Consider the following 25,253-nt stretch of genomic DNA (forward strand, 5'->3'; position numbering starts at 1 on the left):
ACCCATTAATTTTCGAATTTCTTTTAAGCTCAATCCTTTTAAACCGTTTTTAAGTTGTAAATTCAAAATTTTAATTGTAAACTAGTTTATATAAGTTTTGAGAAGTCTAATTCTTTTTAAGGAAAAAAAATAAATCAAGTTCAACAAATTACAAATGAATGTATAGCTACAAGATATAGAGTAATGGTAAATACCACGAGTAAGGACCCACCCACGTGTAGAAAAGAGAAAGAAACCGTGGATTAATTAAAAGAGTAATATACCTCCCACTCTCGATTATCCACACGTATTCAACACTGAAAACGAATCCCTTATCCACGCGAAACATATATGATTCGGAGACCAAGGAAATTTAAAAAAAAAAAAAAAAAAAAACAAAAATCAAGCTACTCAATCATCTCATTTCTATATATACATATAAACACTCACACATACTGTGTCAAACAACCAAAATACAGAGAAACGCAATTATTTAACACACTCTCTCTCTCTCTCTCTAGATAAACAGCCTAGAGCAATGGATCTGCTAAAGTCATTCTCCGGCGCCGGAAAAGAAGAAAACAAAAACCCCGGCGAGAACAAGACCCACCTCACCACGAAGCACTCGACATCGGAGCTCTTTGGGGACGCGAAGACGGTGGCTGAGGCGGCGAAGCTCGCGGCGAGCGGAGGAACGGAGAAAGTGGACAAGGCCAAGGCCGCCGGAGCTGCGTCGGACCTCCTCGAAGGCGCCGAGGATTACGGCAAGCTTTCCGAGAAGGGCTACGGAAAGTACGTCGACCAAGCGCAGGGTTTCCTTCAAAAGTACGAGGGAACCGCTAAGCCGTCCGATCTTCACGATCAGGACCAGCAGCCACATCTTGATAAGTACGATGGGGGCGCTAAGCCGTCCGATCACCAGGACGAGAACAAATCTGAGGAGAGTGGTGGTGGTGTTGGGGGTTACTTGAAGATGGCTCAGGGCTTCATGAAGTAGTGGTTGATAGAGATCGTGATGATGATCATAATTAATTATGATTAATAATGTATGTGTTATTAGCGCTTGGTGTTTTTTTATTTGTCAGCCCTAATGTCACGTCTGATCTAGTATTTGGTGTGGTTTGTAATTTGTTGTTGTGCTAATTCACTATGTAATATTTACTCTTTTTCTAGATCTGATATTGATTGCTCTCTCTCTCTCTCTCTCAAAAAAATGTGGATAAGAAATTGGAAACATAATGTAACGAAGGTTATGGTGAAAAATAAACCAAAATAACGCATGTTTTGTTTGAAACTTGATTGTCTTTGTCTCTTCAGAAGCGTGCAATTTCTTTAAGTCCTTCATTTTGCATTGCGGCTATTAGTAGCACCTTCTTTTTTCTTTTATGGATATTGAACCAAAGCCATTTGAACTCGTTGTTCAAATCAGGCTCCCTGAATTTGAATTTGAGATCTCCTCAATTTCATTATCCCGCTTTTTCAGTATTTGGTATTCTAATCAAGCTCTCCCCGAATGAAATCCTCTCAGTTGCACTCTCAACCACTTTCTCAGTGTTTGACATTTTCCGATGTCAACGCTCGTCTATCACGAAATCACAAAACACAAAATAAACTCTACCACTTAATAAGATGACGAATAGCATATAAAGTATTACACCGCAATCACTACACAATTAGTTTTCCAGTCCATCGGTCTTACATGTCTAAGAACCCTAATTGTGTGAATGAATGCGTTAAATGATCACTAAGGGCAGATGCTTTCTTTTATAGTGGTCTAGATCTCTTGTAAGTCAAAAATAGGGTTTCTTTACCTATTCATGCAGAGAAAACAAATGCAGAAAGTCTTCTAAGTCAATTTTTGCGGAACAGGAAACTTGCCAAAATTACATTTTTGCGCACAGAGGCCAGGATGTATCAACATATCCTGAAGCATGTTGAAAGATATATTGCCGAATAAAGTTGCAGTAAAAAATAAGCCAACAACACACGTAACAACAAACTTTCCCTTTGGCTATTTTTGTAGGCAAGCAGTTCCATAGCATTACTCATAAGACAAAGTCTCAGTCAAAAAATAAATTGACAATCCAATAAATTCTCTCTAACTAAATAAAATATTCTCTATTTAAATAGAGAATAATATCCCATAGATATTGATCTGATGGATGAGAGAAAAAGTAGGATTCACTTGTTGAGATCCAATGGCCTAGATTTAATCCACTAGTGTAAACACAATAAAAGGAAATAAAATATTCTGGAAGATTCCATGAATATCTCCTTTTACTACTATAAATAAATAAATTCTCTCTAACTAAATAAAATATTCTCTATTTAAATATAGAATAATATCCCATAGATATTGATCTGATGGATGAGAGAAAAAGTAGGATTCACTTGTTGAGATCCAATGGCCTAGATTTAATCCACTAGTGTGAACACAATAAAAGGAAATAAAATATTCTGGAAGATTCCATGAATATCTCATTTTACTACTATAAATAGGGGTTCATGAGAAGGCATAAATAAGCAATTAATTTGTGGAAAAATTTTGTGGCTCTCCCTCTTGGCCGTGCGAAATTTTATGCCTCTCCCCCTCGGAAATTCGTTTCCATTCTTAGTAAAATAAGAGCGAGATTTGAAACACCACGTTTCTCATCTAGTGAGATAAAGACTGTGTCCACTCATCTTTCTTATTCGTCTCGGAGATTACGTTTCGGAAGACTAAGGTGTCATCCTCGAGTCCTTCATCAAGACGACGCAAAGAGTACGCGATTGATTTAGGAGCGTTCTGTAGTTGAACCGAAAATCAATGTAAGTATTCGTTTTTCGCTCAAATCGGTTGCTTGATAAATATGCTCTCGTGAATTAAATTAATTAAACATAACTAGATCTTGTTAATTATAACCATAATTTAATTAGCTTATGATCAGCGTAATTAATTATTTTTCCGCATTAATATGGTTATATGGTAGAATCATCTCCAACGAGTGGTATCAAAACGATTGTTCGTGTCTGATACGCGTTTGATTCACCAACAGTCTCTGGTCTAGGTATTCACTTGTGGTAATAGGTTCTAGGGCTTTGATTTTGCGTTGAAATCATATAAGACCTAGCTTGTACTATTGACTACTATATAGTGAAATCCTTTCCATTGGCAGAGTCCCCTAGACGTAGGTGTTATTGCACCGAACTGAGTAACCATATTGTGCGTCTTTTATTTATTGCATTGTTTTGTTGTTTTTCCATTATCTGTGTTCAAGCAAGTTCACTACAAGAAATACCACATTTAGCGACGAAACTATTAGCGACGACTTAATCGTCGCTAATAAATCGTCGCTAATCACCCTTTTAGCGACGATAATATCGTCGCTGATTTTTTGGTGCCAAAAATATTAAAGTTTGGCGGAAAAGATAATTAGCAATGAATTTATCGTCGCTAATTCTTTTTTGTCGTCGCTAAGTTCGCGGGAAAATATTTAGCGACGATAAATTTGTCGCTAATGATTTGTGAATTCATTTAGCGACGATAATATCGTCGCTAATATTGTAGAATTAATTTCGATTTTTAAAGAGGGAAAAATCCCTCCAATTTAATTAAGACGAAAACATTTAGCGACGATTTTCTCGTCGCTAAATATTTTTGTATACATTTAGCGACGATTTATTCGTCGCTAAATATTTTCGAATTTTAACGAAATTTAAAGAGGGAAAAATCCATCCCATTTCATTAAAACGAAATGATTTAGCAACGACTACGTCGTCGCTAAATCTCTATGACAACTATTAGCGATGAAGAAGTCGTCGCTAAATCATTTCGTTTTTTAAGTGCATTTAGCGACGAAATGTAATCATTTAGCGACGATTTAATTGTCGCTAAAGGTCTTTAAATACCAGATCGCGACCGAGTTCCGCAATTTCATTTTCTTAACCTAAATCGCCATTTTCTCTCTTTTTCTCCTATCCGCCGTCCGTCCGCCGTGTCCGCCGTGTGCCGCCGACGTCGTCGACGCCGACCTCGTCCTCCCCGGTAAGTCTCTCTCTCCTCACTTCTCTCACTCTCCTCACATCTCTCTCCTTACCTCTCTCTCTCCCGTTGCAACTCCTCCGCCGCTCCGCCACTACTCCGCCGCTCCGCCACTACTCCGCCGCTCCGCCGCCGACGCCGTAGCCGCTTCCCCGCCGACGCCGTCCTTGTCCGCTTCCCCGCCGATGCCTTCCCGCGCGCTCCCGAACATACATCTCGATCGGTAAGTTTTTTTTTTATAACTTTATATATATATATATATATATATATATATTAATTATTTATAGAATTAATATATTAGTTATATATATTAGTTATTTATATATATAACTTTATTTATATATTAGTTATAAATATAAATGAATTAATTAGTTATAAATGTAAATGATTTAATTAGTTATATTTACATCATTTATATTTATAGAATTATATATTTTTTATAAATTTTATAAATTATAAATGAATTAATTAGTTATAAATTAGTTATATATTTGTTATAAATTTTATAAATATTTAAATTAGTTTTGTTTACACAAATATTTAAATTAGTTACAAATTTTAATATTAGGTATAAATATTTAAATTAGTTATAAATATTTATATTAGGTAAAATTATGTAAAAACATGTAAAAACAATTAGGTAGTTTATGTAAATTAAATGGAATTGTATTTAATTCTTGTTAGAAATTATTAAAAATGTGAAATTAATTAGTTGATATGGATTATGAATTTTAATAATCGAACCACTGAGGTTGGATTTATTGTTAGTTTTAGGATGTTTCTATGCAGGTTTTAAAGTTAAAGGCTTGATGCCGGGTTGTTAAGTTTATAGGGGAGGTTCTGCCGAAATTTCGGTAGGATCGTGAAATTATAAAATAAAATCTGAAAACTACTAAATTTTGAAATGTTCAATCTATAGGTAAAATGAGTTATCCAAATAGGAATTGGATAATCGAGGACCAACGTTTAAGCGTTGAGTTTGCGGCTGGCATGACAGAGTTCATGGCAATGGCCCGACAACACGTAAATGTCGAAGGACGAGTTAAGTGTCCATGCAAGAGGTGTAACAACGTGTTGATGCAAAAAATTCCTGATATAGAGAATCATCTCTTTATCAGAGGATTTAAGAGGAATTACACGAGGTGGAACTTTCACGGGGAGGAAGAAGATGACGTAATGCAGTATCAGACGGATTACAGAGGAGGAGGCGGGATGTTTGATGTTGTACACGATATCTTAGATCACAACGACGTAGACGGTGACGATGACAGTATTGACCCGAATGCAGAATACCAGAGTGGACAGTTCGATGACCTTTTCAGCGACCTAAACGCAGAATTATGGCCGGGTTGTACGGAGTATTCGTCACTCTCCTTTGTTGTCACGTTGATGCATTTGAAAGTGATGAACAAGTGGACGAATAATTCGTTTGATCAGCTACTGAAAGTACTGAAAAAGTCTCATCCGATCGGCAACACGATTCCAGAGTCACACTATGAAGCAAAGGCCAACTTGCGTCGATTTGGTATGGGTTACGAGTCGATTCACGTCTGCAAACACGATTGCGCGTTGTTTTGGAAGGACAACGCCAATCTAGACGAGTGTCCAGTTTGTAATGAGAGCTGGTGGCTGAAGAAAGACAGTGGAAAAAAAGTAGCGCATAAAGTGTTGCGCTACTTTCCACTGAAAGATCGACTTAAGCGACTGTACGCGAGTCGGCACACAGCTCTAGAGATGCAGTGGCACGAGAATGAACGCATTAAGGAGGATGGTGTACTGCGACATCCTGCAGACGGAGCAACGTGGAAGGAGATCGACCGAAAATATCCCATGTTTGCGGCAGAACCGAGGAACGTCCGGCTTCGACTTGCCGCCAATGGTTTTTAACCCATTTGGTGACATGAGTTTATCGTACAGTATGTGGCCGGTAGTCTTGACTGCGTACAATTTACCGCGGTGGTTGTGCATGAAAACATCGTACTTGATGTTAACATTGCTTATACCAGGTCGTAGTGCGCCGGGAAAAGACATGGATGTTTTCTTACGACCGCTGATTGATGAGCTGAAGGAATTGTGGGAAACCGGTGTTGTGTTGAGAGATGGTTTGACCGGTGAGCTATTCAGGTTGTTTTTCGTACTTCTATGGACGGTGAATGATTTTCCAGCGAGAAGCAGTTTGTCGGGATGGAGTGGTCAAGGGTACATTGCTTGTCCGACGTGTAACAACGACACACCATCTTTCAAGGCTCGAAACAAGATTGTTTAGTGCGATCATCGTCGATTCTTGCCGTTGTTACACCCGATGAGGAAGAGCAAACTGTACAAGGTACGAAATGAGAAACGACCACCACCAGTGAGAAAATCAGCGAGCGACATACTTCGACAATTGCGATTAGTGGGAGATGTAACCCCGAGGAAGCACCCTGACTTCGGCGGGAAGAAACGAAAGCGCGATGCGAGTGAGCTGAATTGGACAAAGAAAAGTATTTTCTTCGAGTTGCCGTATTGGTCGAGTCTTACGCTGAAGCATAACCTCGATGTAATGCATATAGAAAAGAATGTATGCGACAATCTTCTGGGTACCTTGCTGAACATCGAGGGGAAGACGAAAGACACAGATAAGGCGCGGTTGACTTTGGCGGACTAGAGCATAAGGCACGAGCTTCATTTGTACCAAGAATGAGATAGATGGATGAAACCGCCGTCGTCATACACTCTGACACCTTCAGAACGGAAGCGGTTTACTGAGTTCTTGAGATCTGTCAGATTTCCCGATGGTTTTGCGGGGAATTTGAAGAAGAATGTTACCGCGGATGGGAGGTTGACGGGTTTGAAGTCTCACGATTGTCACGTGATTATGCAGCGCCTATTGGCTCCTGCTATTCGTCCTTTTCTGGATCGAACCATTCGAGATGCCATAATAGAGCTCTGCAACTTCTTCAGACTTATTTGCTCTAGAACGCTGGTAATTTCAGACATTGAGAAGGCGCATGAGGATGTGAAGCTTATATTGTGTAAGCAGGAACGAATTTTCCCGCCTGATTTCTTCACAATCATGGTTCATTTGGTAATGCATCTACCGGAGGAGGCAATTAACGGAGGTCCAGTTCATATGCGGTGGATGTATCCATTTGAGAGATACCTTGGAACGCTCAAGAACTTTGTGCGTAATCGAGCTAGACCAGAGGGTTCAATTGCCGAAGCCTATGTTGTAGACGAAGCATTGACATTCTGCTCAAGGTATCTAGAAGGCGTTGAGAATCGTTTCAACATGCCCCAACGAACAGACGTCGCGTCTAACTTCGAAGGTGTCAAACGGGAGTTATCGGTGTTTCAGTCATCAAGTTTTCGGCCTTACGGGAAGATGACCACGATACGCTTAGATGAGAATATACGATTGCTCGCTGAGTGGTACATTTTACGAAATTGTCCCGAAATTGATGATTTCACGAGGTAAATGAGTGAAATAAATGAACTTGAATTATTTATACGAAGTGATGTACTAAATGAACATGAATTTTATTTCAGTGAACACATAGATCTCATGGAATTAGAAGGTCGGCCAGATATTGAAGAAGCGCATCGACTTGAGTTCCCAAAATGGTTTTGGGAAAAGGTATTTGACTAACTCAAAGAATATGATTAAATTCGCTTCGACACTAACCGACTCGTTAATGGTTGTATGTAGGTATTTCGCATGAGCCAAGACGGATTATCTGTATCCTCCGAATTATATGCATTGGCATTGGGACCACATTTCGCACCACAGACGTATCCATGTTGTGTAGTGAACGGAGTTAAATTTATCTCCCGTCAACGTGATAGCAGAAGAACGACTCAGAATAGCGGGGTATGTGTACCAAGTGAAGGAGGTCACGACTTCTACGGTCAAGTAGAAAACGTCATTGTCTTGACTTATCAGAACAATTGTCGTGTCGTCTTATTTCAATGTCGTTGGTTCGGTGACCAAGATCCGAGGAAAAGGACACGCAACGACAATAACTTGACAAGCGTGTATGTGGCAAAAGAATGGTACAAAGACGAGCCATTTATTTTGGCAACTCAGGCGAAACAAGTTTTCTACTTGGAAGATAACTTGAATGGTCCTGATTGGCGAATCGTCGAAGAGTGTTGATAGGTGCGTTTATTACGTGTAAAACTCCTATTTCCCAGACTAAAAACTAACGACTCCTCAAGTGTTTTTGATAGTTTTTGTATGTTTGTGAGTGATTTTCAGGTTTAAAAGGTCAATTGGGTCTTGAGGAGGTTATTAGCGCATCATGTGACGATTCCGAACAATTTCAAGGAGATTCATACACATTTGGACAACTTGGAGCGAAACAAGGAATGACGTCCTCTTCGGCAGGATTTTGGGATTTTTAATGATGATTCTGGATGATCCACTTCCAGAATTGGATAGAGCTCCCTCTTAGCTTTCCAACGCATGTTTATTTGCAGAAATCGGACATCGGAGCTAGGAGTTACGACCGTTTAAAAAACGGTGTGCAGCGAACCGGGAAGCGCGCGGCGCGCGGACGAAAATTTCGCCGTTTTTGCCTCCAGAGTCGTACGCGCGAACCGCGCGAAGCTGAAAAAATGATCTGCGCGCCGCGCGGTCCCGAAATCAGCTTTTTTCAATGTTGCGTTTCTGAGCGGATTTTGGCCATTGGATCAAAATGAAAGGTCCAGATGGCTCCGAAAATGACCCCATTCATCCTTAAAAACACAAATACAATCATACTAAGGCATGCTAGGGTTTGGGGATCTCATCTCATCTCATGTAAGAGAGAGCTTTTCTTTGTTCTTCATTTTTTCCTTAGAGTTTCTCTTGGTTTTGCTTTGGAGAAGAAGGAGATCGGAGTGCCATCTCACCGGAATTCGTCCAGCCACCACCACCATAGTTTTATCCTCTTCCTCTATCTCTTGAACTCCATTTATTTATGAAGATTATTTTGGTTTCATTGTTCTTGATTTATGTTTGCTTTGTTCTTTGTATCACCATGAACTAAGCCTCCATAGGGCTATGGTGTAGCGAGTTCTTGACGGTTATGGATTCCTAAATAGATTGATTTTATTGTTTTTGCTCTTGTCATGTTGCTTAGTTCAATTCCATGTTTAATGCCTTGTATGAGATTAGCTACCTTATGCATGTTTTATGTTCAATTCTAATGCTTGAGAAAGATTAGATTGTTGTGCTTTTGTTTTGGATTACTAAAATACATTCCTAGGCTAGAGATAGCTAGGCTGTTTTAGACTCGTGTGTGTACTCTTGTTGTGAATGCTTACCGTGCTTTTTAGGAGTTGAGATCGAGAGATAAAACTCCGGCATTGAGTTTAGGTTGCTAGATGCTCGAGAGAGATTTAGTGATACGATTAGCGTGAGTACGAGTAGTAATATATGAACAACAATAATCGTGCGTAATTTCCGTGAATCCGAACCGTAGATTGAACTCGTGAAACCATAGTCCTCCGTCTTCATAATTGTAAAACTGTTCTTTAGTTTTGTTGTTTATTTTATTTACTTGCTAGATAATTTTATGACAAACCTTCTATCATTATTTTTGGGTTCTCATTCAAACTTGTGAATCTTGAATCTTCAATTTAGCTAGTCCTCGTGGGATCGACTCGTTCTTACGATTTATTACTATTGCGACCACGTGCACTTGCGTGTGCGAGAAAATTCGCAACAAGTGTAATCATCGAAATGTGTGGGATCTTCCTGATATTCTCATTCTTGGTCAATCTTCGTCTTCAGTTCAGTTGTCAGTAGAACCGTCAGATTTAGATTCATTGTCAACGCGTCATCAGTCTGCGATACCAGAGCCCGTGAGCAACGACGGAGTGAACTTGGAAAATATTGAAGAAGAAGAGTTTATCGATGACGAAGAAACTGAGGACGAAGATTTGATGGAAGAAGATGATTTGTCAGACGACGATGATTGATAGTATATAACATTTTTCATTTACTTACTAAATTAACTGATTTAAATCATTACGAATGCATAACTAAATAAATTTTGTTTTGAATTTAAGATGGCTGCGGCTACATGAGCTGGAGGCAGCGGAGGCGGAGATGACTACTTAGCCCGTCTCCCGAATTATTGCGAGTCGACGCCCGTACACGATGGCATCGAAGAAGAAGACGATGATATCGAACCGGCCGCGCGTGGGCCGACGGTCGGGCTTCGATCTGAGCGTGCACGGCGCCCCGGGGTGAAGGAAGTCGTTATTTATAACGAGGAGTTTCAGTCGTTCTTGCAGCCAGAGCGCGAGATGGATCCGGATCTCGCGACGTTCGCGAACACGCTCGGGTTGGTCGTCCGAGACAAGATCTCGCCTACGGTCCCAAGGTGGACGAATGCGAACGTGGGGCCGGCGAAGGAGGTCGAGATCCGAGCAGCGATTCGAGACAAGTACGACATTCGAGTCGATGGTGATGCAACCGGGAAGAAGAAGACGATTGTCGATGCGGCAATCATTCGAGACGCGAAGACTCGTCTTCGCGATTGGAGGCATACCTTGCGGTCGTGGTTCGACATCGATTGCAAGAGCAGCGTACAGGTGGCGCGGTCGATGAAACCGAGGACCGTTAAGCTCGACAACGAATGGGAGACGCTGATACAACGATATACGAGCGATGAGTTTAAGGTAATCAAATCATTTACGTTAAATATGTGTTTATCCTTTTATTAAACGATTTGTTATTTACGTGTACGTTTACTTATATTACAGGCCCTACAAGCGAAGAACAAGGCGAATCGCACGAAGAAGAAGACGAAGACTCGACAGGGGATGATTGGGTTCTCGACCCACCGCATGAAGAACGTAAGTTTTATGTTTATATGATACATCAAATCGTTAAAATTATCTAACACTTGAAGTTTTGTTTACATGCAGAAGAGCGCCGAGACAGGCGCTTTCGAGAGCTTGTTTGCACACTCCGACGGGCGGCCAACAGAGGACTCCAGACGCTAGCCAGCAAACGACGCCCGGCGGACCAAGTCAGTCTACTAATCAGCACATTGTTCCGCCGCAGCATGCAGAGTCTCAGCGCCAGCCGAAGAGCGTTTCACGTCGAGGAGGGGGAAAACGAACGGCGGGACGACAAAGCAAACGTCGTGACTAGTGTTTTATTAGATACTTTATGTATGATAGATTATTATTTTCATATTTCTCGATAACCGAAAACGTACGTAACCGGATTTTATATATTTGTTGATTTGGATAATATAATTTAGTTTTTATTTGATTTTTCATCTTAGAATTTCATAAACAAAAAACCATAAAAAATTAATAATTAACGACGAAAAAATAAAAAATAATAATAATAATAATAATTAGCGACGACAAAGTCGTCGCTAATTATTAACACACTGAACGTATTAGTGACGACTTTTTCGTCGCTAATTTCCCGCGCGAATTAGCAACGAAAAAGTCGTCGCTAATTCTCTGTCACAAAATAAAAAAAACTTCTCGTCACACCATTTAAGGACGAAATTATCGTCGCTAATGTCGTCGGTAAATATTTAGCGACGAATAAATCGTCGCTAAATATATTTAGGCACGGACATTTAGCGACGATAATAATCGTCGCTAAAATCGTCGCTAAATACATTTAGCGACGATTATCGGATTATTACCGACGAAAAAAATCGTCGGTAATTGTCGTATTTGTTGTAGTGGTTGTCGAACACATTGTCAATAAATTGTGTGCGACATCTTGTCTTTGTGACTAATCAGAATTTCAATATTCATCACTCAAATAAGCATATTCATCATCATAATCATCAATTTATCAATACATTCACCATCATAATCATCAATTCTTCATCACACTTATCTCAAACCAACATATTCATCATCATAATTATCAGTTCATCAACATATTCATCATCATAATCATCAAGTCATCATCACACTTATCTCAAATCAACATATTCATCATCATAGTCATCAATTCATCAACATATTCATGGATTAAAACACGAAATTAAGAAGAAGAAAAAAAAATGAAAAATCCCCAAATTCGAGAAACCCAAGTGACTTACCTCGTGGGTACCTCGAAAAGCTGACAACTTGTGCTTAGGACGACCGAAATCCAACGGGAAGCACGACAGCTGTGAAGGAAATCGGAAAATTTGACCGGAAAATGAGCAGATCTCTTCTTGGAGAAACGAAATCCGTCAGCCAAGGGCTTCGTCAAAGCAAGGATCGGGAAGCTAGGTTTTTCCGAAAATGAGACTAAATTGGTCTTTTATAGAACGGAATCCGATCCAAAGAAATTCGGTCCGGTTTGACCGGGTTCCCCCGATTTCTAAGAACGAAAACGATTCTTGTCTCTACCTTCTCGATCCTCTCTGGTTCGCTGATTCTCGTCTAGTACCCCAAAAAGTCAATCATTGCTTCCAAGTGTCATAATTGGATATGGAATTCCTTACATGTCAATGACCACGATGATTCTTTGATTTTCCATCACTTGTTTTTCTTTTTCTTGCATCAATAAAGTTAGAAAAGATATTTGTTTTAATGACCTAAAAAGCAAGAGATGATTCTTTAATTTTTCATCCATCCATTTTCTTCTTTCTACGTCACAAAAACTTGAAAAGTTTTTTTTAATGGCGTAAATAATAATTTGATTTTTCAGTTAAATTTGTTTATTTGACCAAGATTATTATTATCTCTTCGAGCTTTCTTACATGGTAGCTCCTTGCATGTATGGCTTCGTATAGGCTGCCCCTCCCACATACAAAAGATATGCAATTCATCCCTGTTCGAAATGAGTGACCCTCCCTAAACAGTCTCTGAAAAAATGCAAGATTAATGATTATTGATAACCGTTAAGTATGCACGATTATTGTGTTATTGCAGGGGAAAAAATTAATGCTATATTTGACAATTTTTTTTTTCTAATTAAATGATTAAAGTAATGGAAATATCATAAACGCCCATGTTGTCCGTACCATACCATAGCGTGGGGATCCAAGAGGCCAGGAAATTAAATAGAGCCGAGAAATTTCAAATCACAACTAACTCGTAAACAAAGGGACAAAAAACCAGACATCGCAATAACTGAATTAAAACGACACCGTACACTTGATTATTCACAATTAACATTTCTCATCGGCGAGAGGGGAGAGAGAGAGAGAGAGCAAGCGACGGCGAAATTATTCTCCTCTTCGATCTCTTCTCTCATCTTGTTCTTCCTTGTTCCCGATCGACTTACATCTGAGCAAGGTAAAAAAAAAAAAACTTAATATAAGTCGTCGAATTTTCGAATCTGCCTGAGGTTTAGATGGTTCACCGATTGTTTTTCCGATTCGCTTGTTGTCTATGTTTCCGCGGCATTTTGATGACCTCGTTTGACTGAAACGTTGATTTGTTTCGTACCTATGTTTAATTTTTTTATTAGTCTAATAAAGAATACAAATTAAACTTTTGGGGATTTAAAGTTTTTCTTCTTTTTTTTTTCTTTTTTTTTTCGTTTCTCTCTAATCTGTAAATCGAGCAATCATATGTCGTAGATTAGTTGGTCCATGAATTGAGAAATTCTGGATAGAGCGTTCTACCTAATTTCGTTGTTTCCCAATGATTTTATGTTTTTTTAGGTACATTTCTTATCAACCTGAGATTGTTCTCATAAGTTGTTTATCTGTTTAGGTTCGATTGTGAGAAGCTAAAAAAAAAAAAAAAAAAAAAAAAATCAAAATCAAACATGGCTCACATGAATCTTCACCACATGATCAGTCAAACTCCACGGCGCTAACAAAAACCTCCAGATCTCGATTCGGATTTCGAAACGATGTGGGGTTTCGCTTCGAACGCAGTCTCGAGCATGGGACTGAGGAAGAACCAGAGCTTCCAGAGCCAGCCTTGCTCGGACTGCTCAAACGACGAAGACGACGAGGAGTCGTGTTCGAGCGAGAGCAAAGAAGAAGGGCTCGAGTGTCCGATCTGCTGCGAGTCGTTCAACATCGTCGAGAACGTACCGTATGTCCTCTGGTGCGGACACACGCTCTGCAAGAACTGCGTGTTGGGCCTCCAATGGGCCGTGATCAGATTCCAGGCCCAACAGATCGCCGTCCCGTTCTTCGTCTCGTGCCCTTGGTGCCACCTCTTGTCCCTCCGATTGGTCTACAAGGGAAACCTGAAATTCCCCCGAAAGAATTTCTTCCTCCTCTGGATGGTCGAGAGCCTGAACGGCGATCGGGTCAAATCTTGCCCCTCGATGGACGACGGAGATTCGACGGCCCGGATCGCTTCTTCTTCCTCCGGCGCTAGGGCCTTGTTCTCGAGCTCTTCTCGTCCCCGGGGCGAGCGAGTCGAAGGGCGGTACTTTTCGCTGCACAAGTCTCTGGATTTGCTCGTGCACGTCACGTCGAAGTTTCCATTTGTGATCATGCTTCTTTTGATCGTGTTCTGTGTTATTCCCGGGAGCGCGATCATCTTGACTATCTATTTTCTGCTCACTGTTCTGTTCGCGATTCCGTCGGTGTTGGTGTTGTACTTCACTTACCCGACTCTGAAGCGGCTCGTGAGAGAAATAACGGCGTGAATATGTGAGAAACGAAATCAAGTTGTATTATTATTATGCCTTGTAGATAAAGTTATGTTTGTGAGAAATGGCTTGATTGTCTGTTGTACGAACTTGAGTGGGAAGAAAGAAAGAAAGAAAGGAATTGTTTTAAGTAGTTCCGGTTTTTGTTGCTTCATTCGGGTGTAATGCGTTTTAACTAGAGTTTAAACAGTATTGAATATACTAAATCTAGCATAAAAGCTAAAAAGATTGAAAAGGAAAACTTAAGATGAAAGGTATTCGCAAATAATTTTATTCGCTTTCGGGAATGTTGGGTTGCCGGTTTGTTCAACACAATATAATATTATAAATTTTTGCCCTCACTTGTTTCATATTGTCATTTTTCGTCGATCGACTCCTAAACAACAAAAAAAACTATTCATATATGAGATTAAGATCTAAAAATGGGAAATATAAACCACACTAATCAAAGATTTGGTGATACAAAAAGTCATATCTAACTCGTTTAAATCAGGATTATTGAAACATAGAGTAACAAATAAAAATAATAAAAAGTCAATAATGGGGCGGGATCAACCGACGCTGATTCGATGTGGACAAGCTCACAGCGATGGGGAGACGTTAAACGACAGCCGCAAAGACTTGGAAATGTTCAGTTGGCATCGAAATTAACGCAAAACAACAAAAATAGAGAGAAGAAGATAAAAACCCTATCCGTTTGTAGAGAGTCATCCGTTAGCCAAGTTCAGATATCAAAGTCTCGGGGACCCGAACGAAGCTGTGGCCCTGAAGATTTAGAACCCTAGGATGTTTTGGTGCAATTTAATAGAATATGCATATTGCTTTAAGATTGAGAAATTGCCTAATTTGCCACCAATTTCATAACATTTTCCCACTTTCCATCAAAAGACTAATTTGGCCCAAAATACCACCGATATATCAACAATGTTGACATCTAATAGTGAAGGGTAAAAATAGATGTTATCAACATTGTTGACATAGATGGTGGTATTTTGGGCTAAATTAGTCTTTTTGTGGAAAGTTGGAAAATGTTATGAAATTGATGACAAATTGGGCAATTTCTCTTTAAGATTTATGAAGGACTACAAAACAAATGTGCAACAGCAATAACAATAGGTACAAACAAGAGATGCTAAGTAGTCTCTAAAAGGAATAGATGAATTTGAATCACTATTAAATATGTAATGATTATATTAGCATCTCGAATGATTTAAAAAATATATGAAAGTAAAAATCCACCACAACTACTTCGTCTTACCACAAATCCCATCACTTAACAAATAAATAATTATAAATTGTATGCCATAGCTAAATTTTGCCTATATGATTATTGATATTTTTGTGATAATTCAATTTATTTCATGAATGATTCGTCTAATAAATCTAGGGATTGAGTGCTAATCAATAGACTTAAAATCGAGATTAACAAATTAGTTAAGCCACCAAGCTTGCATTTGCACTGCCTAAAAAACAAAATATATATTACGAACGACAAAATTGTATTTCTCTCTGGTCAAGTAAACCGCCAAAAATACTCTCCATACAGGGACCGAACGAAGTGTACTCCATTCAAAACCCTCTAAAAGCCCTAGTGTCCGTACGTACGCCATGGAAATGGAAATCGATCTTCCTACGCCGAAGCCAGAGAACCTCTTCAATTCCGCCGAGGCCGGCGATTCATCGGCGTTCGAGGCTCTATCCAAAGACCAACTCTCGAAGTCCCTCGCGCTCAGGAACGACGACGAACGGTCGCTCCTCCACGTCGCCGCCTCTTCCGGCAAACTCGAGGTTCGTTGTCGTTTTCCGTGTTTAACTGCTTAAGAGAAAGTTAATAAATATCTAGGGATTTAGGGAAACTAAGGCGTGATTCGAAGATTGACAAAATGTTGATTTTTTTTTTTAGGTCGTGAAGGTTTTATCGGGTGCCGATGAAGCAGCGAGCGTGGTGAACAGCGTTGATGAAGAAGGATGGGCTCCGATTCACTCCGCAGCGAGCATTGGAAATTCTGAAATTCTCGACATTTTGATCAGCTTAGGTAATGAAGTTTCCGATTTTCTTGCTATGCGTTTCAGTGACTTTTTTTTTTTTTATCATGCCAACTTCTAATTCATAGACGAAACTAGAGATCTGTCTTGCTAGATTGTGCATAGAGAGCATGGCATTTATTTTTCTAACTTAATGTTGTCAATCTAGTCCTTTCAGTAGTTCAGTTTTGGTCTGTGTTCTTTTGAACAAATCAGAATCGAATTTTCATACATTTGGGCCAGTTGATAGAATTAGTAGGTTTGATCAAATTCAAATATGGCATCACAAAATATTAGAGAAGTATGGATCGACTGAGAATGAATTGTATATCTATCAGGAGCCGATGTTAATCTAAAGAACGAGGGTGGTCGTACGGCCCTTCACTACGCAGCCAGCAAAGGGTGGCAAAAGATTGCAGAGACTCTGATCTCACACGGCTCGAAGATCAATCTCAAAGACAAGGCTTGTAACTTCATATAATAACACCTCTTTCTTTCATTTTTTTAATTCTCGGTCATTATAATTCTTGTTATTTTAATTCGGGCAGGTGGGTTGTACTCCCTTGCATCGGGCAGCGAGCACCGGGCAATCGGAGCTGTGCGAGCTTCTGATCGAGGAAGGCGCTGATGTGGACGCCGTTGACAGAGCTGGACAAACGCCTCTCATGAATGCTGTGATCTGCGACAACAAAGAGGTAGATAAGAAAAGAAATAAAAAGGGTTAAAACTCTCTAGGCGGCTTGTCTTCAAAAGCTTAGAGTTCTTTGTTTGTGTTGGTTTTCTGATACTGATTTTTGGGTTTTTGGCTCGATTCAGACGGCGCTTCTTCTAGTGAGGCACGGAGCGGATGTGGATGTGGAAGACAAGGAAGGGTACACGGTGCTTGGTCGTGCTTTTGGTGATTTTAGAGCGATGCTCATAGATGCTGCGAAGGCCGTGCTTGAAGAATGAACCTTTGAGATTCGTGTTTGTCCATTCAATCCCAAAACTAGGAAAATAGGAAGTTCTTGTACTCTGATTGATAAAGCCAAAAAAAAAGGAGCTAGAGTTATGTTCATTGGTGATTGAATGCTCTCTTAAAATTTTAAATTATGTCTTGGTTGTCGTCTGATACTTGGATTTTGTTTAGGCCTCTATGCTTTCAGACCAGATTGTCTGCATCGTCGGAACATTTTGCTTCTTGTAGGATTTATTAAACAAAAAAATAAATAAAAAATAGGTAACTAGCCAACTAAAACGTTTAGGTATTGTTATATAATCAACGTTTTGTAAATTTTAGGTAAATAGTCATAAAAATGATGTGGCATTATTGGTTTACCCTTTCATTGAAAAAAAAAAGTGGGGTATTTACGTTAATTCACACGTGTAAATACATGGACGTAGTTATATACTTAAGATTTACGAAATGTTGATTATATAAGAATATAAAACTGTAAATATGACTATATACCTAATCGATCCTTTATTAAAAATCATATGCTTGAGCCTTAATTTATATAGACTAGAAATACTATTTTTAAATAATGTGGCAATATGACCACCATAATACAATAATTCAAAAGGAAAATAAAGTTTTTATTTTTTATATATACGTTAGGGAAAAGTGAAAATGACACGTATATATCATGTGTTTAAGTGAAATGTCGAGTTTAACTTTTGGTTTTCAAAAATGTCAAGTTTGTTTTTATTTATTTATTTTTAACAATAAATTACATATAGGTAAGAGTAAAATGAGGTTCACATATAAATACCAGAGTCAACATTAATGAAAAATTAATATAAGAGATATTTGTGACACAATTATTTATTTTGGAGTATAATTTCGTTATTTTAATTAAACATAGAGTATGAACTCGACATTTTTTAAAACAAAAAGTTAAACTCGACATTTCATTTAAACAAAAGGTGTGTATGGGAAAATGGACAACTCACTCTTTTAAAAACAATGAAAATTTTAATTATGTAAAATATGTTTAAACGTAGTGTAATAATCATCTCCTTAGTTTTACTTTTACCACCGTATCTTAAACCTCCCATTTGATTAACCATTTTTTTTAAATAAAAATATCTCTTTTGTCTACACATTTTTACAAAATCATCCCTTAGTTAACACATTTTTTCGACATTTTTGTTTAAATATTTCTTAAAATATATAGCCAAATACCCTTTACTAATTTTTTTTTTTATATATAACTACCCTTACTAACATTAAATACATACTTTTATTAATATGCGACTCCAAATCCGACCAATACAAATTCGTCAGGATTTCGACGACGGAGCAATTTTCCAAGGCCAAAGTGTACACGCTTGGAACTAGTCGGAAAAGAGAGGTCGAACTCGGGACGGCTCGTTGCTTTGTTTGGGGGAAGGTTTGTGGTGCAAGTCGAACTGGCAACGAGCTGAAATACAACCTCTACACCAAAAAGCTCAGGGAGGTTCCGATTCCGAGACCCGTGTACCTAGAAAACACTAATGCTGGTTTATATGTTGAGAGTTTAGTTTCTATCAAGACTAGGGATAATACTAATGACTTGGCATTTAAGGTATCCACCCTTTCATTAGTTTGAAAAAATAAAATTGTTGCGTGCGATCTCTTTCAGCTACAAAATGCGTGCAATCTCTATGGAGATGTGGGAGATGGACGGAGACGGAAGTGGTTGGGCCAAACACTTTAGGGTCGAGCCGTTGGTGATCATCGTAAACTTGGTGGCTGAAATTCTGATTAGTCACAAAGACAAGATGTCGCACACAATGTGTTGACAATGTGTCCGACAACTTGCTTGAACACAGATTATGGATAAACAACAAACAATGCTATAAATAAAATACACACGATATGGTTACCCAGTTCGGTGAAACACACCTACGTCTGGGGGCACGCTGCCAGTGGAAAGGATTTCACTATCTTGTAGTCAATATTACACACAAGGTTTATATCTGATTACAATCAACAAATCAATAAAACCTAGAGACTATTACCACCAGTGATCACCTAGTCAGGGACTCCCCCTGAATTTGAGCTCCGTCTCAATTCCACCCTTCGAGCAACCTCCTGGCTCGGATGACCTTTAGTCTTCAGCTGCTCGTGAACCTTCAATCACGAGAACACAAAACCCAAATCTCACAAACACTCAATCTTTGTGGAATAGTGTTTGGGGAATTACACCGCTCTTATCAAAACACAAAGCCTCTCAATCCGCCGGTCTTGCACGTCTAGGAGCTCTAGGTATTTTGATAAAGCGTCAAGGCTGCTAAGGGGGGAGCGCATGGCTTTTATAGCAGCTGTACAATCCTGGAAGTGAATCTAGATTTTCCTTATCCAGCCTCAAACGAATATCTCATAATCAAGTCACCAACGAGGCAAATATCTTGCAATGAAGACAGCAGCGAGGCAAATATCTTGCAATCAAGTCAGCAGCGAGGCAAATATCTTGCAATCAAGTCAGCAGCGAGGCAATATCTCATAATCAAGTCACCAGCGAGGCAATCTGTCAATGCTGGAAACTTGCCCGAAATACTGTCTGCACACAGGAGGAAGGATGTCGTACCAGAAGCTGGAGCATGAAGACCGACATCTTTCCAAACAACTTGCACTAAAAAATAAAGCCAACATATAACGTAACAACAATCTCCCCCTTTGGCTATTTTTTAGGCAAGCACTTCCAGGAACAGTTCTCAAACAAGCGTCATTACCAGAGAAGAGAATCAAAATAAATGACCTCATGACGCCTCTCCCCCTGATTGCCTCAAAACAATACCAAAGGCAAGGATCGACCAACACAGAGGGAGGAACATAACAGCCTGATTAAGGAGATGAGAACTAAAACAACCAGAAGATAGAAACCACAGACAACATAGTCTGAATACACATACCGAAGATGAGAGTAGAGGCTGATCACCAAGAGGAGCCAAGGAGTGTATCAACCACAGCATCAACAACTAAAAGAGACCAAATATTATGATAGAACAGACCAAATACAGAGAGACTCTAGAAAGTAGGAGTCCCGCCAGAACCTTCATAAACGTCATCTTCATCTTCCTCTTCACCACTATCGACCACATCTTCTTCCTCATCCTCATCTTCAACTTTATTATCTTCATCTTTTGGAGCAGGCTGAGCAGACTGTGCCGGCGGCGAGGTAGAAGCATCATTAGTACTAGAAAGAGAGGTCACCACCTTAATAGGAACCTCACATGCAGTTTTCCGAGGAAAAGAAGTCTTAGAGATCTCTTTAAGAGCAGAGACTTCCTGAATAAGAGCCTTGAGGATGTCACTCTGAACAATCTCGGAAAAACAGCAACCTTCAAAGATTCACCGGCGGCGACAACAGTAGCGACAAAAGACCTTTCTTTGGCCGAGACTTCTTCTCATCATTAGAGAGCACTTTGGCCACAACATCCAAGGAAGGTAGACGATCAGCATTAATAATCTTCCCACGACTCATGAAGTCGTTGATCACAGAGAGAGAGACATCAAAGCAGTGCCCACGCACATAAACCTTTATGAACTCTAGATAATGCGGTTGATCAAAAGAGGCATACATGCTCATAACAAACTCCTTCACCAACTTGAAAAGAGAGGACCAAAATCTATGACAATCTTGTGTAACTCTCCACTTTCTCAATGTCGTCCAGGATGTTAGAGACTTCTTCCTCAACATTCCTCTGTCTCAGCTTCTTCTAGTTCAAACCCCTTCTTCACAGGCTTGCTTTTCTTCTTCTTCTTCTTCTTCTTCTTCTTCTTCTTCTTCTTCTTCTTCTTCTTCTTCTTCTTCTTCTTCTTCTTCAGAAGACCTGCTGGACCTTACTTCTCCAGTCAGTGATCGAGGGAGAGGATTTCTTGAGCATTGCACTTTTTGCGGCGGAGAGTGAGGGATTCTCAGGAGGAATTGACCCAGTAATCGCACCTCCGGCCTGACCATCAGCGCGTTTATTGGATCGCAAACCTCGAACCCGGACACCGTGTCTATTACTCTTCAGCCCGGGCCCCTTTGATTTAACATCTTTCGCCTTCATCGCGGTCTTCTCTTTCTTGGGAGGAATGGTAGTGCTGATCCCACTTCTAGTTCCAACCATTTTGAAAGGAATTGGAACAAAACTGTCACACAAATAACTGTCGAGAGAGATGAAAGCGCAAATAAGGGAAATAAAGCACAAAAACAGTGAAGAAATGCAGGAAATTTCAAAGTTTGAACAAGAGGTAACTTCCCTGCTTTTCTCGAAAGCGTAGCCGTCTGCATGGCAAGGAGTAATACGACATTGAAGCAAGGAATGGGCCATGGTCCGTCTCAGGCCCAAGAAAAGAACAAGTGGCATTTTAGCCCGGAAATACAGTCGAATGGGCCAACCAGAAAAATGGGCCCATGAGAAAACTATCACGAAGCATATGTGAACACATAACAGAGAGGTACCAGCACTAACAACTTCTTCTGCTATCTCCATAGTTGAATCACTAGGAGGCACACTTACTACTTCAGTTTCATGAAAGATGCAAGGACATCTTGTGGGACATCCTTCTCACTGACCGGATTGTCAGCAGCAATATAATGAGATATACCAAGAAATCTAAATGATAACATCAGCATGTGGGGATCAGAGGAAACAAGAGGAGATCCCAAGTTATCACAAACACTCTCTACAATATCTTCATCCATAGCGCTAGGTTCAGGGTTCTCATCAATCACATCAACATCCCTAACCTCTTTTTCTTTCTCAATCACCACGGGGAGTAGGGACAGAACCAGAAATACCTTGAATCCACCAAGAGGGACTTTACTTGGAGAAACTGAACCCTGTTCTTTGGAGGGAACATCTTCATCGTAGAGATCAGCAGATGATGCCTGGAAGAGACAGACCCAATGATATCTTGGATTGACAAAACAGCCTTCCTTGGAACAATCATCACACCATTCTTCTTGGCAATAATACTTTCTCTTGTAGGGAGAGTCTTCTAGGTTGAGCACCTCCGGCCTGACCATCGGCACTCTTCCTAGAGGACATTCCCTTAACTCGAACACCACGTTGGATGATCTGAAACTCTATGGCTTCCTTCACGACAACTTTCTTTTTCACCATGGCAGATGTTCTCTTCCCGCTTCTAGTTCCAACCACTCTGACAAAATTTGCAAGATAACCTCCACAAAATAACACGAAGCAAAGAGTGGTTACACTAACCAGAGAAATGTCAATAGCATGAGCTGAGAACCAGAAAGGAACAAAACGACGTCGTGAGATAAACTGGGCCAAGGGATTACTCAAAAGGATATTAGGGCAAAGAATGACAGAGTTTCCCCAACCGACAAAAAGGGAGCAACTGGGCCAGAACAAGTACGAAGTCCAAACTATGAACCAAAATGGCATAAGAGCCCTGTATACGCGTCGAATGAGCCAACCAGATAAATGGGCCCACGAATAAAAAGAGAAGAATTTCCAATAATCAAAGGCCCTCAAAAGACAATATTGGCCTAGACCCAGTAATTGCTATTGAACAACAACACAAAGCTCAAGTGAGGACCAAAGATCTTCATAACAGTCAGCATCCAGAACCTTGGTAAAAATGTCGGCTAGTTGATTTTTAGAAATAATCATACCACTGATGTTTTTGCAGAAAATGTCTTGACATCTTGGCCAACACCATACTCAACAACCATTTGTTTCAACCACAAGAGTAGAGTGTTGTTGCTGCCAGCTGCAATATATTCAGACTCTGGAGTGTTTTTTCTATCAACTGCACTTCATGTCAAGTCAGTCTCACAGTATCCCACAAGAGTAGAAGTAACATCAAAGGAATATAAGAGCCCAAAGTCAGCAGTTCCAGAGATGTACCTTGCAGTGCGCTTAGCCTGAGAGAGATGGCTAACTTTAGGATTAGAATGATACAGAGCACACATACCAACAAAGTAAGCAATATCTGGACTGCTGGTAGTGAGATATGACAGGCTTTCAATAATACTTATGTGCATGCTTTGATCAACAGATTCACCAAGATCATCTTTAGTACTTTTTACATGAGTGGCAGTGGAAGTGCTTTTGTGAGAAGATTTTTCAAGGCTGAACTCCTTCACAATGTTCTTGGCACGCTTACTTTGAGATATAAAAATATCATCCTCTATCTGTTTGATCATTACTCTGTAGTTGACTGGATTCTTCGTCCGAGTACGTATCCCATCTTCAATATCACCAATAACCTCTTCAACAGGGTGATTTTTCTGAATTCTCGTAGAAGGAGCACATCTTTGAGGCAAAGCTTCAGTCTCCTTGTCAGGGAACGACTTATCACGAGGAGAATCGTCTTCAGACACAATGTCGACCACTTTGTCACCAACATCTGTCCTGACATCTGTGCTACTAGATAAAACTTTATCCTCGTCATCAGCACTTTCAAAATCATCATAAATGTCATTAACAACCACATTTATAGACTCCATCATAAACTCGGTGCGTTTGTTAAAGACACGATAAGCACGACTATTTCTGGAATACCCAAGAGAGATACCTTCATCACTTTTGGGATAAAGCTTACGACGAGGATCCCGATCAGCAAGGATGTAGCACACAGAGCCAAAGACATGGAAATACTCGACGTATGTCTTTCTCCCCCTCCATATCTCATAATGAGTTACAGTAGTCTCGGACGAATGGTAACTCTGTTATGAATATGGCAGGCTGTGTTGATCGCTTCAGCCCTTAAGAGAAGAGGAGTGTCTTTGGCAAGCATCATCACTCGAGCCATTCCCTGAAGGGTCCGGTTCTTCCTTTCAACCACCTCATTTTGTTGTGGGATGATGGGGGCAGAAAATTCAGGAGCTATTCCTTCTATGCTTCCTCCTTTTTCTCTTTGCACTTTCTTGCATGAAGTTTCAAACACAGCAAAAGTGTCAGATTTCTCACGAGTAAAATCAACCCACGTGTACCTGGAGAAGTCATCGACACAGTTAAACACATATCTCTTTACACCGAGACTTTCAGTTTGCATAGGACCCATCAAGTCCATGTGTAGGAGCTCCAGAACACGTGAAGTGGTAAGATGTTGCACTATCTTGTGTGACTTCTCAGAGAAAATCTTGTTCATGATTCTGAGATTCAGATGACCGAGTTTTTTATGCCATAGCTTAGCTTCATCTGCCTTGGACAGGAGACACTTGGTGACTTGAGAGTCTTTGACCGGGGACCACATGTAACAGTCGTCCGGAGTTCTGGTTCCTTTCATAAGCTCATCATGTTCCTCATTTATCACAACACACTCATCACGAGTAAAATTAACACGTAAGTTCAAGTCACAAAGTTGGCTAATGCTAATAAGATTAGCAGTGAGGCCTTCAACCAACAAAGCCTCTGTTAAGCAAGACAAACCAGGATAATTAAGTTGACCTTTACCAATAATCTTGGCCTTCACTCCATCACCAAAAGTAACATGGCAGTTAGAGTAACGTTTTATGTTGGATAAAAAGGTTTGATCACCTGTCATGTGTCGAGAACAACCACTGTCAAAGTACCAATCGTTACCAGTGGAGGCACGCTGAGAAGTGTAAGCAATGTTGGCGCGATATGACTCATTTTTCACTCTCCATTCCATACGAGATGAGGGGGAACGACTTGGTTGAGCTTGCCTATGGGAGGATTGATGCCGATGAAGATTCCTCCCATATAGACGATAACAAAATGGCCGAA

The 25,253-nt window shown here is 40.0% G+C and overlaps 3 protein-coding genes across 3 annotated transcripts; all 3 read left to right on the forward strand.

Annotated features, from left to right (window-relative positions):
* The first annotated feature begins 402 nt into the window (after window positions 1-402).
* NRP1 (nodulin-related protein 1) lies at window positions 403-1,180 on the forward strand. The gene has a single exon (XM_089609913.1). The coding sequence runs from the start codon at window positions 518-520 to the stop codon at window positions 974-976; it is 459 nt and encodes a 152-aa protein (XP_089466039.1). The 5' UTR covers window positions 403-517; the 3' UTR covers window positions 977-1,180.
* An 11,854-nt stretch (window positions 1,181-13,034) lies between these two features.
* On the forward strand, window positions 13,035-14,709 carry LOC149402877 (RING/U-box superfamily protein). The gene is made up of 2 exons (XM_089610195.1): window positions 13,035-13,234; window positions 13,658-14,709. Exon 2 carries the CDS (start codon window positions 13,800-13,802, stop codon window positions 14,550-14,552), a length of 753 nt encoding a protein of 250 aa, XP_089466321.1. The 5' UTR covers window positions 13,035-13,234; window positions 13,658-13,799; the 3' UTR covers window positions 14,553-14,709.
* A 1,339-nt stretch (window positions 14,710-16,048) lies between these two features.
* LOC149402878 (Ankyrin repeat family protein) lies at window positions 16,049-17,691 on the forward strand. Its single transcript, XM_089609485.1, has 5 exons — window positions 16,049-16,343; window positions 16,459-16,591; window positions 16,919-17,043; window positions 17,129-17,275; window positions 17,397-17,691. Exons 1-5 carry the CDS (start codon window positions 16,164-16,166, stop codon window positions 17,529-17,531), a joined length of 720 nt encoding a protein of 239 aa, XP_089465611.1. The 5' UTR covers window positions 16,049-16,163; the 3' UTR covers window positions 17,532-17,691.
* Window positions 17,692-25,253: the final 7,562 nt, after the last annotated feature.

This window comes from Urtica dioica, chromosome 3 (assembly GCF_054948205.1).
Source record: "Urtica dioica subsp. dioica isolate 48M chromosome 3, U.dioica_male_clone48M_v1_H2, whole genome shotgun sequence".
Classification (NCBI taxonomy): Eukaryota; Viridiplantae; Streptophyta; class Magnoliopsida; order Rosales; family Urticaceae; genus Urtica; species Urtica dioica.

Coding starts and splice junctions, on each gene's coding strand:
- NRP1 (XM_089609913.1), top strand. CDS start 518: ATGGATCTGCTAAAGTCATTCTCCGGCGCCGGAAAAGAAGAAAACAAA.
- LOC149402877 (XM_089610195.1), top strand. CDS start 13,800: ATGTGGGGTTTCGCTTCGAACGCAGTCTCGAGCATGGGACTGAGGAAG.
- LOC149402878 (XM_089609485.1), top strand. CDS start 16,164: ATGGAAATGGAAATCGATCTTCCTACGCCGAAGCCAGAGAACCTCTTC. Junction 16,592..16,918: donor CGACATTTTGATCAGCTTAG/GTAATGAAGTTT, acceptor TATATCTATCAG/GAGCCGATGTTAATCTAAAG. Junction 17,276..17,396: donor TGATCTGCGACAACAAAGAG/GTAGATAAGAAA, acceptor GGCTCGATTCAG/ACGGCGCTTCTTCTAGTGAG.